Source organism: Ammospiza caudacuta, chromosome 10, assembly GCF_027887145.1.
Source record: "Ammospiza caudacuta isolate bAmmCau1 chromosome 10, bAmmCau1.pri, whole genome shotgun sequence".
Lineage (NCBI taxonomy): Eukaryota > Metazoa > Chordata > Aves > Passeriformes > Passerellidae > Ammospiza > Ammospiza caudacuta.
The window spans coordinates 13,062,335-13,077,510 of record NC_080602.1 but is presented as its reverse complement, the minus strand read 5'-3'; the positions used below and the strand labels follow the sequence as shown (position 1 = coordinate 13,077,510).

Here is a 15,176-nt window from a genome sequence, read left to right as displayed (position 1 = left end):
CAAACTCTTCCCTTGGCACAGAAAAATCACAGAATTACTCAGGTTGGAGAACATCCTTACAATTATTGAGTCCAACCATAAATATAACACCGCCATTTACTCAAGAATCGTGTCATAAGTGAAAAACACAGGCAGGTGCTGCTAATAAAACACAGCACATTTCCAAAACAATGAGAGAGAAGGTAAGAAATACACATTTTTGCAACCTACCTTCCACTGGTAACATCCAGAAGTAACTCCAGTGGAAGCTAAGCCATATCCTTTGCCTCCACTTCCATGAGTTAGAATCTGCCCATTCTCCACTATGCAGCACTGAGCTTTCTCAGGATCAAAGGACACTTCCTGGATGGGAAGATTCTCATCTTCATCCTCAGATTCTCCTTGCTTCTACGAGAAATAGAACAAAATATCTGTGGTAAATGTAATTCAGCTGCATTCAGTCACAAGACAAAGTACAAGCACTGTTACCTGGAGCTTTATTTCTTGTTCTTTCTCCTTTATTTGAATTGCATGTTTGGCCTGGGCTATTGGACTCTCCCACATGCAGTCAGACAGAAGTGAGAACAACCGCTCAACAACCTGGGGCATTGGGATACAATGCAGATCATTTTAATGCCAACATGAGGACAACAGCAACATTATATTGTTTTACTTTGCTTTGTAGGTATAAACATCAAAATATTTAGTGTTCTTAGATTAACAAGTAACTACACTGAGCCTTGCTTGACTTGGATTTTGAAACATTTAGCAGTTTAAGAGATTTTTGAGGAAATGTGAAAGTTTGTAACAAAATATAAAGACCTGAGCCATCTGATCATCTTCAACGCCAGATTCACATGCAGGTAGTACAGCTTCTAGTACATGAAGTGCAAGCAGTCTAGTCCTCAAATTGCCAACCAAGGGAACTCCTGGAGATGGAACAACACGTCAATTATCTTAAAATTACTTCAGCTTCAGGCCTGCCCCTGGTTCCACGCCCACAGTGCCCCAGAGTGCAACCCCTGTACACCTACACTGCAGTTGGTTTGAATTGCTCACTAGGAACTCACTATGTAATACATGTTCTAACAGGGCTTAGTTTTTGGAACTGCACCACAGAAATGCAAAGTAACCATGGAGCACATTCTGACATGATCATACCTGAGCAACACTTCTGGGAAGCAATGTTAAGAAGGACTTCTGTCCACTTTGGAGATGCCATCTTGGACTGAATTGCTTTTGAAGACACAACTCTACGCAGGAAAACAAGAAAGTCTCCCAGGTGCAATTCTGCTGCATGTTGCTTTCGGAGGGCAGCTAGGAAGTTAAAGCAAAAGTTTTCATTTACAGCCTTAATATTCCAACTTGACTGGCAGTCCTGGTTACCAGGAACAACCTGTTCTGCAGGTAAAAGCACAATGATCAGTTATTACAGGGTGGCTGGCTGTTAACCTTAGCTGGCTGGTGCCCAACAAGTTGTGCTCTCAACTCCTGCTCTTCAGCAAGAGAAAATAACATTAAACTTTTGTGGGCCAAGGTAAAGGAGGGAGATCTCTGTGGGAAGACCTCATATTCTCCCGATTAATTATCTTACTAATTCATCAGACATTGCATTATTTTAAAGTGAAGACAGTTAAAAGCACAAACAAAAACATTATATATACACTTAAAACTAAGCTACAATTAAAAATTCTTCAAAAGCAATTTCCACCAAAATTCAAAATGCTCATTAAGGGATTGTAAGCTACGTGAAGATACCAGTATTTCAGAAAATACTGACATCTTTTGTTGTGGATTTTCCCATATGAGACAGTAGTGTTACCTTCTTGCCATCCACTTGGACTGCAAAACTGCATAATACAAAGCAAATACAATAATTTCCTGAATAAAGCTGTATTTATTTATTTAGATAATTAAATTCCTATTACCACATTCATGACAAACACTACGACCACCAACTCATTTCAGGAAAACTATATTCTCTTCCTAATTCCAAGTGCAATGAAGTAATTATTATTCTCAGCCTGCTCCTATCCTTGCAGTTTTGTGCACCAATTCTGTGTATATCTCAACTGAGCACAAAATCCTTTGATGACTTTAATCTAATTTACAGAATTAAAAATGACCCAACAAAAACCAATACACAATATAGAGTGGATGAGCACCTCAGCATTCAGTGCTTTCTTCTATTATGTTTCCTGGTATTTTAGAATTGTTACAGAAATTATGTAAGATAATTACCTCTGAAGTCTCTCTTCTCATTATCCCCATTTGAATCTGCCTTTTTTGATTCCACTTCACCTTCCTCGCCTTCCCCTTCTCCAAAGGAAGCCATCAGCATCACACCAGCTTGTGACAGCAAGTTCTTCAGCTGGCTGCACAATAAATCCAGCAAGGACTGTACCACCTTTGGGCTCAGTTTATCTGCATAGGTTCTGTACACACACAAAAAGAAAATTAGGAGTACTTGAGAGCTGATCTAAGGAACAGTAATTGCAGAAGGTTACTTTTCCCCATCCTCCATCACAGGCATGAATTCTTTTTATTATTTCAACCCTATTTTTAATACAAATGAAAACAGTCCTAATCTTTGGAGTCAAAGGATAAGTTTTCAATACTTTCTAGGGTAAAGAGGAACAACTCTATTAATTAAACATAATTCCACTGCAATTTCTATACACAAGGTGCTGTTTGGGGGATTTTTCTGGTGTAGGATTATTGGGCTTTTTTACATAACAGATTTGGCAGGTAGATGCAAGGTGCTGTACAAAGACTGAAAGAAAGATGCATATACTGAACATCAAACAATACTCTCACTTCAACTAGAAAACACCTTCTCCACTTGTGTTTTCTTTACTGAGCAAGAATTAAATATTTAAGTATTGCTAGGACTTTGCATGCTGTCCCATGGTCTAGCACTATTCCTCAGAAAATTCTTTCATATTCTGGCAAGAAGCACTAAGTCCTGCTCCGAGAAACTCTCACATTACCAGTACAGCTTTTACACAGCAACAGGAAGTCTTATCACGTCAACTGAACACACCTCCACACAAAGCTGAAGTAGCAAAGTGGGGGTTACTAGAATACAGTGTTTACAGATCACCAAGTTGTGACTGTTCAAGTTCAAACACTCCAAGTGAAAAATATTTGTTAGCCTTACATGTATCTTTCCTATGAATAATGTGACTACTCTTCCCCCCACCCCCTTCACTTATATATTTCTGAGCAACACTTACTGTTCTAATGAAAGCTCACACATTTTTCAAGGGTGCTGACAAGCTCAGTGATGATGTTTCCCAAAAGCAAGGGACACTCACCCTGTGGTGATAGCCAAGATCTGCAGCAGTCTCGTGCTGGCTACTTTCAAAGCTGTGCTGAGCTGAGAAATCCCAGTTTTAGGCAGCAGCTGCAGGGGCTGCCCTAACATGGTGTCTGTGCCACACAGCTGGGACAGCACATTTAACAGCCCCGTGGAAATGGCCAAGGAGACATCAACAGGCTGATAGTGCACGCTGAGAGCAAAGACTGTCACCAACAGAAGACGCTGCTGTGCTTCTAAGATTAAAATAAAGTTGTTTTTAATCAATAAGATGTTCAGAGTAAGAATACTAAGACAGAAGATCAGCAAATTATTTTAAAAATATAATTTAATTAATTAAATTTTCAAAGAAAAGGTGAGTTTTGTCAGATGCTTTGAGGTAGTCTTCCTGATGAACCACTGCATTCTTCTTTAGCTCAGTGTAACTCTGTGTCAAAACTGTCCAAGAAAGAGCAGCACGCAGATCTAGTTTGTGATTAAATGTTCTGAGGCTAAAACTCAAACCAGAATCTTCTCTCTAAGATAAAGGTAACTGGGTGAAATACTTCATTTTGTACTTCTTTCACATTGTTTCTCTAAGTGACACACCAAAACGACCCAGGTAATAATAGCCACTGGGTTCTACCAACCAATGCAGATTTCTCTTTAAGGAAAACAAGTCAGATAGGTATATCAGTGAATTCTGGTCACTAATATCAAAGTCTGCCTTGGAAAACATACAAGCTGTTCTACTGTACATTAGAGAACATCTGGTTTGCAAATCTGCTTTTCACTTACCTATGTGATGCTTATTAGCTTGCAGAGCTCTTTCTAAAGTAGCAGATAATTGCTGGTAAATTTTGTGCACAGCCACCTGGATTTCAATTTGAATACTCCTCTTGGCTGCTCTGATACCATCCTGGGCCAAACAAACAAATAACTATTATAAATACTGAGACATTTTTATCATTGGGTTATTGAAACAGCAGAAACTGCTGAAGTACACACCTGGTAGTGATGCAATCTTACACTCTCTCCTTTGGCCCCTGCATGTCCTACAGTGCCCAGACCAAAGCAGCCAGCAAGAAACTGGAGTCTAACAGAAGTAAGCAGTGAAGAAGACTGAAATCCTGGTACTTGGCGGCTTCCCATTAATGGCACACAGCCTTTTTCCTCCATTCCTGACAGAAGCACCAAAATCTGATGAAGTGCTTCCAGACGAAGCTAAAAGTAAAGGCAGGCAAAAGACAATATTAACTAAGTAGCCAGTACCCTCAGAAATGGAAAGTGGATTATACTGAACTGTAAGCAAAGATAAATAAGGTCACTGTTTTCTCCTTCACAGATTTTTTTTTAAAAGCGAACACTTTCAGTTTTGTTTGAACACTTTCAGTTCTGCTTTAGTTTGTTTACATAACGTTCCCAGTTCCAATTCAGATATTTAACAGAAAAGAAGGAAAAATTACTTTATTAGATAGAATGTGGACACTGTTTCAAAAAAAAATTCCTAGAATGAGCATAATGCATGAAGAATAAGGAGAGCTGTAAAACTGAAAATTACCTCAGCCCTCAACTGCTGCTGCTCCATTGCAATTACTGATGCTTGTGGACTGGTGGACATACTTTCCTCTGGCTCCTTAAATCCTGGGGAGTTTCCCACATCTCCACTTACAAAACTGACAGCGTTTTCAATCAAAGTATGAACTCCAAGGGATCTTGAGAGGTCAAAATCAGACTCAACAAATGAGTAGGAGGATGTGTATAACCAATCTCTGCTGTGCTTCAGTCGAACCCACGAGTCACTCAGAGATTCCATTTGGCTGTGTATTGCTCCTAAAGACACACACAAGGAAGTCTCATCAACTCCAATTCAGGTAACACATTTTGGCAGTAGGTAAAGACTGAGCTGCTGCTACTGACACAGGTGGAAAATGAATATTCATGTTATTTATACCATGCATTAAGCAACTTAGAGCAAAACACTTGATTTAAATTTACAGCAATTTCCCTAAAGAAAAGGCTGCATTTCTTTTAAATGTTCAGCACTATTGTAACAAGCTGCCATGTGAAAAAAAAAAAAAACAAAAACAAAATGAAGCCACTCAAACTGCTCAGCTTAAAGCTGGAACACTGAATAAAAAATGCTTTGCAGCTAAATGACATAACAGTAAAGAAAAGATTTTCTACCAACATAACTTATGCACACCCTGCTCAGAAGAACTTCCTATCTGTACAAAGAGACAGTGTCTGGAGATCTCTGTGGAAACCTAAACTGTGTTTACATTCACTTTGAAATTTTAGTTTGAATAATTTACATAATGTACAAAAAATGTTTAAATATTTATCTACCTTGTGTACAGTAAGTTATAATTTGGAGAATCACAACCTGCTCACAGTACTCATAGAAATCTATATTACTTCAGTTTTAAACATCTTTCTGCAGGGTATCAGCTTCAAACATTATTAAACATAGCCATTTTCAGAGAAAAGTCACACGAAGTCATAGGAATTCATCTGTCCAAAGCTTGCTTTCAACAGCAAACCTGAGTTCCAATGGTAACAGCCAGATCCAAATTACAGGGCCTCCTTTAGATGCTGCCTCCCTACAGCAGCTGCTCACAGAACAAGCAAAGACAGACACAGCAGTTTTGAACTTGGGCTAGCTTTCCTAGCAACCTACATCACTTTTTTCCTGAAGTAAAGGCAAAATGCTGTTACTCTGCCAATGAGTCAGCATGTGCAGGTCACAACTTGCACCTTCATGCAATTTACAAATTCAAAATACTGTGAAATTTTGCTTCTCTTTTGTTAACCAGGTTACCTTCACTTAGTTGCCAAAACTTTAATTGTCAGGGCTACAAATTATGAAAACCTCTTCACATCCCATTCTGTTTTCAGTAAATAGTGTTAATGTGCATTTCCATAGTATTCCTTACTAAGCAGACTGATAGGGCCTCAGGAAGAGCCATTACAGCACTTAGGTATTACAGACTCAAGTTTATTTTGGATAATGCAAAGATCATGTTCAAACACTTCTTTTCAAAGTGCATTTTAATTTCCTAATCTCTTCTGCTTTACGTAACACAGTAAGACTACATGGTCTACAGAGAGCAACCTATTTTATCACCTTTACTGTGAAAAAAATTAAAGAAATTCTGTTACTCAATTTTACAATTGATACCTGGCAATAATATAAAAAAAATCACCTTTACTCTAATTTTAACATCAATTGTTAGAATAGTTGCTTTAAAGCTTTTCTTTAAAATCTAAGTTACATGGGGAAGTGGCTGGTGAGAAACAGAAGTAAGACAGAACAGAACAAACAGGTGCTAAAATACTCAGTTTCATGTAAGAAGCAGTTCCCTGGCAAGTGCATGGTGAACAGAGCCCAGGTGAGAGGATAAATGAAGCCTCAGATTACTCACAGAAGCACAGCTAAACCATTTCCTAGTCCACAAAACACTGCCTACAGAGCAACAGCTCTTTCCAGAAGCCCCAGAAGCCCTCCAGCCTTTGTACAGCAGGAGAGCTCAAAGCTCCCCACAGTGACTTCAGCTTCCTCCCCCTCCACCTGCCCACACTGCACTATGCCACAGCACAGAATCAAAGCATTTGTCAAGAAACAAAAGCCAATTCCAGTGGCTTAAATCATAAGCTAAAGGAAATCTTTAACGGGTTTATAGAACATCAGAAGAAAATTTAGTTTTGATAGGCAACAAACCTTATAAGCCCAACCACATATTAATAAAACCCTAAACTATTTCATATTTGAAGAAACTATGACATCTCAGCTAACTGTTTTAGTACCAAATGCAAGAATGTTTAAATATAAAACCAATGTAAAAATATTTCTAATTTGGAGAAAAGTGCAATGATTATGAGTTACAGATTAAATGTAGAACAATAGAAGTTATAATTGAAAGGAGAGGGTTTAAACAAAAATATCAGACATCAAAGGAGAATACTCCAGAACTAAATATGTTTAACCATTAGGGCACAGAGTAAATTCTTCTCTCTTGAACATACTACATATCAGCAGAATAATCAAATATGTGACTACATTGGAGCTCAGCTTGATACTGTGTAACATCAATCACACAGAATCGATTGCAGTCCAGCGCTTCCAGAAGCCTGCACAATCACATGAACAGAGCTGCACAGATGAATAAACCTGAAGCTCACAGTAAAACAACAACTTTACTTGTCCTTATAAGCCAGCTTGTAATAATGAGCTTTCTAAATGAATGTGGCACAGCTGCAATGCACACTTTGTAGAACAAAGGAAGCTATGTAGGGAAGCTATAGAGACAAAAAATAAACATGCCATCAGTTACTTGCTTGAAGCTCTTCTTTTTTCTGGGGCTCAACTGGCCAAAAAGGAGTAAATACACTACACCACACAAGAAGCAGAAGACAAAAGCACACATTTGAAACAGAAGGCAACACACTCATAAAATCTCTGTCTCATATTATCCTGACTTAAACCATCAGTCTCATCTCAGTTAATACAATATACCAAGCAGCAAGGCATGTGGAAAAAATATTTACTCTTGTTTGGCATGAATACAGCCTAGATACCAATCTTTCTAAATTCTTCACTTTTAAGGAAAAAAGACATAATCCCCTGTAGCACAGCTGTATGCACTCATGTGTATGTATGTTGGCTTGTAGGTTCAAGTCCCTTCCTTAAGCATTATTTGTCAATTTTCAAAGGCAGAATTATTATTACAGGTACACTGAAATATTTCAATTCCATTTAGATTTCAGTTAAGTTGCTGCTTTTTTTGGAGTACCCCAGCTGTGTTAGTCAGGCACAGCAGTATACACAAGTACACTGAAATTCACTAAGTCGTACATGATAAAAAGCCAAGAGTGGAGGACTCTCACTGATCTGTAGCTGTTTGTGACTGCCCTGCTGGCTGTGCTTTCCTTACTGCTGTGCACATAACACGGTGTACAGCACCCCACAGGCACTGTACACAACATGCATTACATTTGGAGGCACACTCTCTGGATCTGCAAAACTGAAAAAAATTAATCTAAGCAACAGAAAAAACAAAGGGCTTAGATACAAGGGGAAAAGAGCAATGTGCTGCTCATTACCCCTTACTGCAAAATTACTCAAAAAGACTTTTTCTGTATGTATGGAAGGAAAGGTTTACTAATAAAGAAACAACTGAATAATAGCAGGGAACAAGATACTCAAAGGATCCTCAGGCTGAAGCAGGAATAGCCAGTTCTCTTTCTGAATAGAAAGAATAATTTAAGAAGGTAATTAGAATAAGGATTGGACTGAGTAGCTATGATGTTAATGAAGTTAAAAGAGAATGCTTTTCCTTCCATACTCATCGAAAAGACCATAGGAACTCATAGTACTTTATTGGTCACAGCACACCACAAGAATAAAGATAAAACTGAAGGGGAGTCACCAAACATCCACAGCTGCCACTGCACTGTGCTGGCCACATGACAAGGGGTGTGCAATCCAAAAAAGCTGCAAGTTACACCCTGACCAAACACTGGGACATGCTTCAGTTCTAGGAGATAATTAGGATTAACAGAACAGACGTGTCACAAGAGACAAAAGACCATAAAAAGCACTGAGCTGAACAGCCCATCCATTTATCACACAAGTATTTGTAGATCTTTTCCTGACCTTGACAGAAGTACGAGGAATGTTTTCCTATAGATGCATTCTCTGACTCTGGCATTGGTTATCAACCAAAACTGGCATATGTATCACCAGCACAAGCAGACAAGCTTGCATTACTGTGTGCTAACTCCCAAGGAAGTCTTCCAGTACCAAAACAGCAGCATCTGTACATGTTGTGACAGTGTTCAGTTTGCAAATGAGCTATCTGAGCATCTTTTTAGGTTCTGGACAGATTCACTGTATTTACCCATTTCTTCTCAGTGTTCAGACCTGGTAGAGAATCTTCTTGCTGTAATAAAAGTTTTGATGAAGTCTACTCTTGCACCATTCCTCACTTCCTGAGGCTTGTTACAAAAGTAACACTGGCCTAACCAACAGTCCAGGAACCATAATACATGAGACATATTGTACCTGAGACCTAATCCAAGATTATTTCCTAGGCTACTCTTAGGACACAGAGGATGTCAAGTACAGAGTTCTGTGTCAGAGCAATGGCAAAGCTAAAAATGCCAACTTCAAAGAATGTCCTGCAGATCAGGAGTTGACAGAGGCCTTCTGACAGATCTTCTAACTCTGAGAATGCCATGATACACCTGCTGTAACAGTAAAAGCAGCTCTAGTGCATTTCTTTATTTGCTCAACTGATTCAACTGATTATGCATGGACAAGGCATCACTTTCCACATTAAATACTGAAATCTAGTGAGTGTTGCCATTGATAACACCCTTTGCAATTCCAAAAGACTTTCAAAGGCACGAAACCTCTGATATTCTGCTCAACAATTAAGCCTTTTAAACCAGAATTCTTACCTTACCCAACGGTACTGAGGCTTCTGTTACTGAGGAATATCATAACTCAACCTAATTCCTGTTTGCATAATCCCATGCTTTTTACAGATACAGCAGACCTGAGTCATGATTCTCAGGCAGATTCTGCATCATCCAGATGGCAGTGGGACTTTTTAGTCCCTCCACCACCTTCTATCAGGGAGCTCACTGACATTCCCCAGTATGAAGCAGTAACAAAGAGCACCAGGAAATGTGGCTGCTTGGTTCTGTAGATGTGCTGGTGTTCAAAGCATGCAAAGTAAAGCAGTGTCTTCTGAATAACAAGCTCTCCAGGTTCTAGCACATTTTATGGTAAAAGCTCGTTGTTAGTACAAGAATGGAACATTCCACATAAGCTTCTCTCACAATTTTTTATTCCTGAAGTCACATGAGTGAAAACAGAATGCAGATTTCTGACTCATTTAACAGAAAACCTCACTTGTTTTAAAAGAGCATTACAATTGCAGAAACCAGAATGAAGAGTAATAACCAAGGAAATACTATAACCAAGCCACAAAGCAACAGAAGTTCACACAACACAGAGTGGGTAACAATTATTTTAAAAGCTATTTTTAAATGCTCGGTTTTAACACCTGCTATGTAACCATAAACTGTATGCAATTGCAAACATAGTTTAACTTAAGACACTCCTAACATTTATCAGGTTAGTATTCACTAGGTAAACAAGAGAACTTACCCCTCTTCCTATGAGATGCTGCCAAATCCAAATCAACATTTCGTCTTCCACTCTAAATTAAAAGAATAATAAAAGCCTCATTTCCTCAGGTGATCATATGTGGTGCATAATATTAGAGTATTTACATTTCATCCCTCACCATAAAAGTGAGACAGCTGACAGAGCTATAATATTTTTAATTATTTTTACCCTTTTTTTTAACAATAATGAATTAAGGTACCGAAACACAGCTAAACAAATGTTTCAGATGTACTTCCCATCCAAACATTCTATTGACAACCCCTAAATACATCATACTGGTTTACTTACCAGTGAATAACCTTCCTCATCTGATTCTGGCTGAGACAAATCAGATTCACTTCTTGACTTCATCAGTCTGTAGCTCGAGTTTGCATGGATTGAGCGACTTTCTGCTGTAAGACTTTCACTCCTGCTTCAGGTGCACGCACATTCGTGTGCACACACACAGAGAAAAAAAAATGCTGATATTACACAAAGGTAAGATAGCCAAATTTAGCAGCTGCCACAGTTTTATTTGGGAGGAGACTACCACAGAACATCACAAGACCACATTAAAGAGGAAAAGAGTGGTCTGATGACTTCAGTTGTATTTTAAAAGGGTATTAGTAATTCTGTTACTTCTTAACAGCCTTATTGGTCAAGTGAACAAATGTCAACCTCAAATGAGTGATTGCTCTAGAGCCTTCATAAGTATTACACAGAGTAACAGAAACACTCTGAGAGGACAAGAAACAGAGACAGAGTAAGTTGGGTGAAAAAGCACTGAACTTATTAAAAACCCACCCAAAAAATGCATCCTAAAGTTGATATGCTGGAGATGAAAGCCACTTTCACAATGACAGAGGCAGCCACCCGTGCTTTAGGGACTAGATTTCCAAAAAGAGGCAAAAAGAATAAAAGGGTACTGAATATATATAATTTTCCTCCTCAATATCTTAATATCTTTCCCACCAATATCTTAATTTAAAGTATCAAAAAAGGAGACCTAACAGCAAGTCTTATCCTTGCCTATGATAGGAATATCTGTAAAAATCAATCATGAACAACACAGTTGTCATAATAGGCTTTGAATCTTTTGTTTTAAACATACACAGTTGGTTTTTTTTTAACACTACTATCTAGGACATTGGTATGGTTCAAAAAACCACAAATATGGTAAAAAAAAAATCCAAACACAAAAAATGAACAATTTTTCAAAGTACCTCATGCTGTCTGTACACTTGATAATCTGAACTACTTACCACTAAGCTCAACTCTGAAACTTAAATAGGGTACACACAGAATAAAACTCTTCAGGCTTAGTTAGCATGGCCAAGAAAAACTGAGAGAAATCACTCTTTTCGACAGAAGCATAACACTGCTCTCAGCAGTAATTTTCTTCTAAATAAAACTGCAATAATGCTCAGAGGAAAACTGGGGTTGTATAATCAATTCTAAAAGGAGTAGAGAAGAGTTAACCATGGTGTAAGAGTCAGCACAGCCCACCTGGTCATGAGCCCGATGCCCTCTGGAGCAGCAGAGGGAGGCTGCTGGAGCTGCCCATCCTCCCTTCGCTTCTGCAGCTCCTCGATGGCAGGGCTCACGCCCAGGATCAGCAAGGCACATCTGTGGATCACAGAGTTGCAGGCAGCAGTGTACACATCCTGCCCTTCTGTCAGATCAGTGCTGATCCTTCGTTCCTGCTGGGATTGAGCAGGTGGATCATCAGCTCTAGTCCCCGCGCCCGTGCTCATCCTATCTCGATCCCGGCTGCGAGCTACTTCACGGGCTGACAGGAAACATTGAAATATTTCTGTAATATGCAACACAAAAACAAAGTCTTAGTTTCTAGACAAAGCCACAGAGAATAAAATATTCATCTACATCTTGGGCCAAGAACTGCCCCACTATAAAGAACAACTAATATTTTTCTAACAGTAAAAGAATACAATGCTAATACAGTGCCATTAAAGAAGTCGTGCAAACAAGTTAAATGAAGCATTTATACAAGGTTAACTTTAAAATGAAGGACAATGCACTTTGACAGAACACCAAAACTTTCAGTATCTTACTGCAACCCAACTCATGTTTCAATAGCATCAAAGAGAAAGAGATTATTTCACGTCTGCCTTTTAGCAGATGCATATAAAATAATGCTTCTGTAAATCTGTATTGTAGATATCAGAATATCTCCAATTTGACACTGGAACAGTTTCAGGCTTTTATTAGCCTGAATTGCAGTGAACTCACTTAGTATTCACATTCCTTTGTATCTAAAAACTTACCTGCACTATAAAAAACACTACCATCATTGTATAAAAACAAACCTCTCAAAATGTTTATGCAGACAGATCTTTCATAATCTCTTAAATAATTTTTCAGTTTTACCTCAGAGTGAAGAAGACACTGTCCTTCCAAAAGACATGGCATTATTTACACACATAACCAGTACTTACTCCCAGCTGTCATAACTTCATGTTCTCTTTCCTCCTCTTCGTCTTCTTGTTCTGGGTGTCCTTCCTCCCTGTCACGTTCTGCCTGCTCCTCCATTTCTGCTTCTTCATCAATTGTACGAGTAAAAGAATGTTCTTGAGTATCAACATCAGCAGATTCTTGGTTATCTAGCATCTTGATTAAAAAAATTACACACATGAAGTGAAATTCTCACCAAAATGAAAGATGAATGTACAAAGACATGGGCATTGAATAAGAGGTTTCTTCCTACCAAGAAGTACTTGTGATACTGTGTGAACTATACAATGAAGACAGCTGTTTACATTCAAGGTTTTAAATAGGTAAGTTGGAAAATTTAATTTTCTTTTTGTAACCATGAGCAGAAAAATGTCTCCTTGTAATGCTTACTTACACTCTACAGTCAAACTTTTGACACTTCAGCACCAAGGAAGAAACCATAAGCCTGGGTATACTGTGTAAAAGAAAACCAGGTCCTTTTTCCCAAAGGCATTAAATCTGAGCAACAAATCTACTGCATATATCAGATTTGCTGTAGTGCATCTGTAAGTCTGAGGATTTCTGGGAGTAACAGAACTTATTGCATGCATACCAAATGCTTTCAGAAGTGCTGAGCCTCTTGCAACTATGTCAAACCCCTACCCTGAGAAAGGAAGTGAGCAAGATACACACATCCCCATAATATTAACCAAAAGTAGGAGACACACCTACACTATTTTTAAGAGCACCACTAGTGCTTTACAATATAGCTAAAAAGCCTCTTAATCCTGATGCTGCAAGAGAATTTTGTTCATTAAAAATATCTTGCTTGTAGATTGTAAACCACAATTAAAAATCCTATCAGAGAAACCTGCTTTAAGGACTACTTTGTACTGCGAAACAGGCCCCAGCCCTGTAATTCACTGAACACCTTCATCATAAATGCTGATCTGGCTTAATAAAGTTTTTCAGAAGTTGCCAGTTTCAGGCCCAGTGCTCTCACATCAGACATTCACATAGGGGTGACAAGGACAAGTTGCCCTAAAGTAATGCTAGGACTAAGAAGATAATGTGACCATGGAGGAAGGAAGAAGGGGTAGGCAAGGAAAGGGAAGAGAAAGGTTCAGAGGTCAGAGGCCCAGATAATGCAGCTGTATTCAGGAATGGCAGCCAGACAAAGCTGTGGCCTGCCCAACACAGCTGAGTTATCTCCAGCTAAACTGTAGGGCTTCTGTGGCCCAGCATTCTAGAGATGGGAAGAGGGAAAACCAGGCTTGAGGCTGGGCTTGGGTCAAATGATGCCAACCAATCATTGTCTTTAACTGAATTAATATCACATACTCCAGACCAATGGATTCCTAATTATACCCTGCCCATTTTCACTTGGAAACCCATGAAGGTTTTACAGCAGGATAGAAAAAAATACTGGCAATTATGTAGTATTTTCTAAATAGCCAGTAAAGCCAGAAGAACTGCAAAGAGATGCACAGCCTTACCCATCTGTCTCTGGAGGATGACCTGGTCTGAATAAGCTCCATGTTCTTGCAGGCAAGCAAGCGACTCCGAACTTTATATACACAGCGGTAAACTTCTGCCAAGGCCTTTCCAGGCTGGTACCTACAGAAAACCACAGCCAAGCCAGAAAAAAATCACACAAACTTCCTTTTAAAAAGTCAAGCTGAACTTTTTTTAATAGCAGCTTTGAGTTACTTGCCTGCTCTCACCACAAGCTTGACTAAGTAAACTCGTATGTTTCAGAAGAGCTGCAAGGACAAATCTGGACACAGTGTCTAGGAGGGATTCATTACTTAAAGTTGCAGTATCCCAATCTGAAAAAAGAAATGATTTATCAAAATTAGCTACCATTCCCAAAAAACCAGAAATACTTGTTTTTTTAAATATTGTATTCAATATCTCCAGCCATTTAATTTTTTTTTTTAAGAAATTGACTTTTTAATTTCAAAAAACTTTCCCCCACTTTCAAAAGAGCCAGTCTGAAAATAATATTGCTCCACTATGACATAACTGAACTGCCAGGCAAACCTTCACAAAGCACCACAATTCTCCATGGGTAAATAAAAAATTACTCTCCCCCATCTTTACAAATAAGTTCACAGTATAATTTTGTGTTAAATATTATCTATAAATCCTTGTGAACAGCTGTAGAAATGACAAAATGTACCTGGCCATAGGAAAGTCTAGTCTAAAACATTTGCTCCTCAGCAGGTTTCATGACACTGCCTGTGACACACTACTAACATGAGCATACAA

The 15,176-nt window shown here is 38.7% G+C and overlaps 1 protein-coding gene across 1 annotated transcript in view; it reads right to left on the bottom strand.

Annotated features, from left to right (window-relative positions):
* HERC1 (HECT and RLD domain containing E3 ubiquitin protein ligase family member 1) overlaps positions 1-15,176 on the bottom strand; it is a 99,251-nt gene that overhangs the window by 35,320 nt on the left and 48,755 nt on the right. Inside the window, exons 20-34 of the mRNA XM_058811735.1 lie at positions 14,620-14,734; positions 14,402-14,522; positions 12,911-13,082; positions 11,961-12,267; positions 10,764-10,884; positions 10,455-10,506; positions 4,839-5,110; positions 4,286-4,501; positions 4,076-4,196; positions 3,297-3,534; positions 2,221-2,414; positions 1,141-1,296; positions 802-908; positions 469-579; positions 211-387 (exon numbers count right to left, since the gene is read on the bottom strand). Of these exons, the coding sequence (XP_058667718.1) occupies positions 211-387; positions 469-579; positions 802-908; positions 1,141-1,296; positions 2,221-2,414; positions 3,297-3,534; positions 4,076-4,196; positions 4,286-4,501; positions 4,839-5,110; positions 10,455-10,506; positions 10,764-10,884; positions 11,961-12,267; positions 12,911-13,082; positions 14,402-14,522; positions 14,620-14,734 (2,480 nt within the window). The remainder of the gene's footprint in view (positions 1-210; positions 388-468; positions 580-801; positions 909-1,140; positions 1,297-2,220; positions 2,415-3,296; positions 3,535-4,075; positions 4,197-4,285; positions 4,502-4,838; positions 5,111-10,454; positions 10,507-10,763; positions 10,885-11,960; positions 12,268-12,910; positions 13,083-14,401; positions 14,523-14,619; positions 14,735-15,176) is intronic.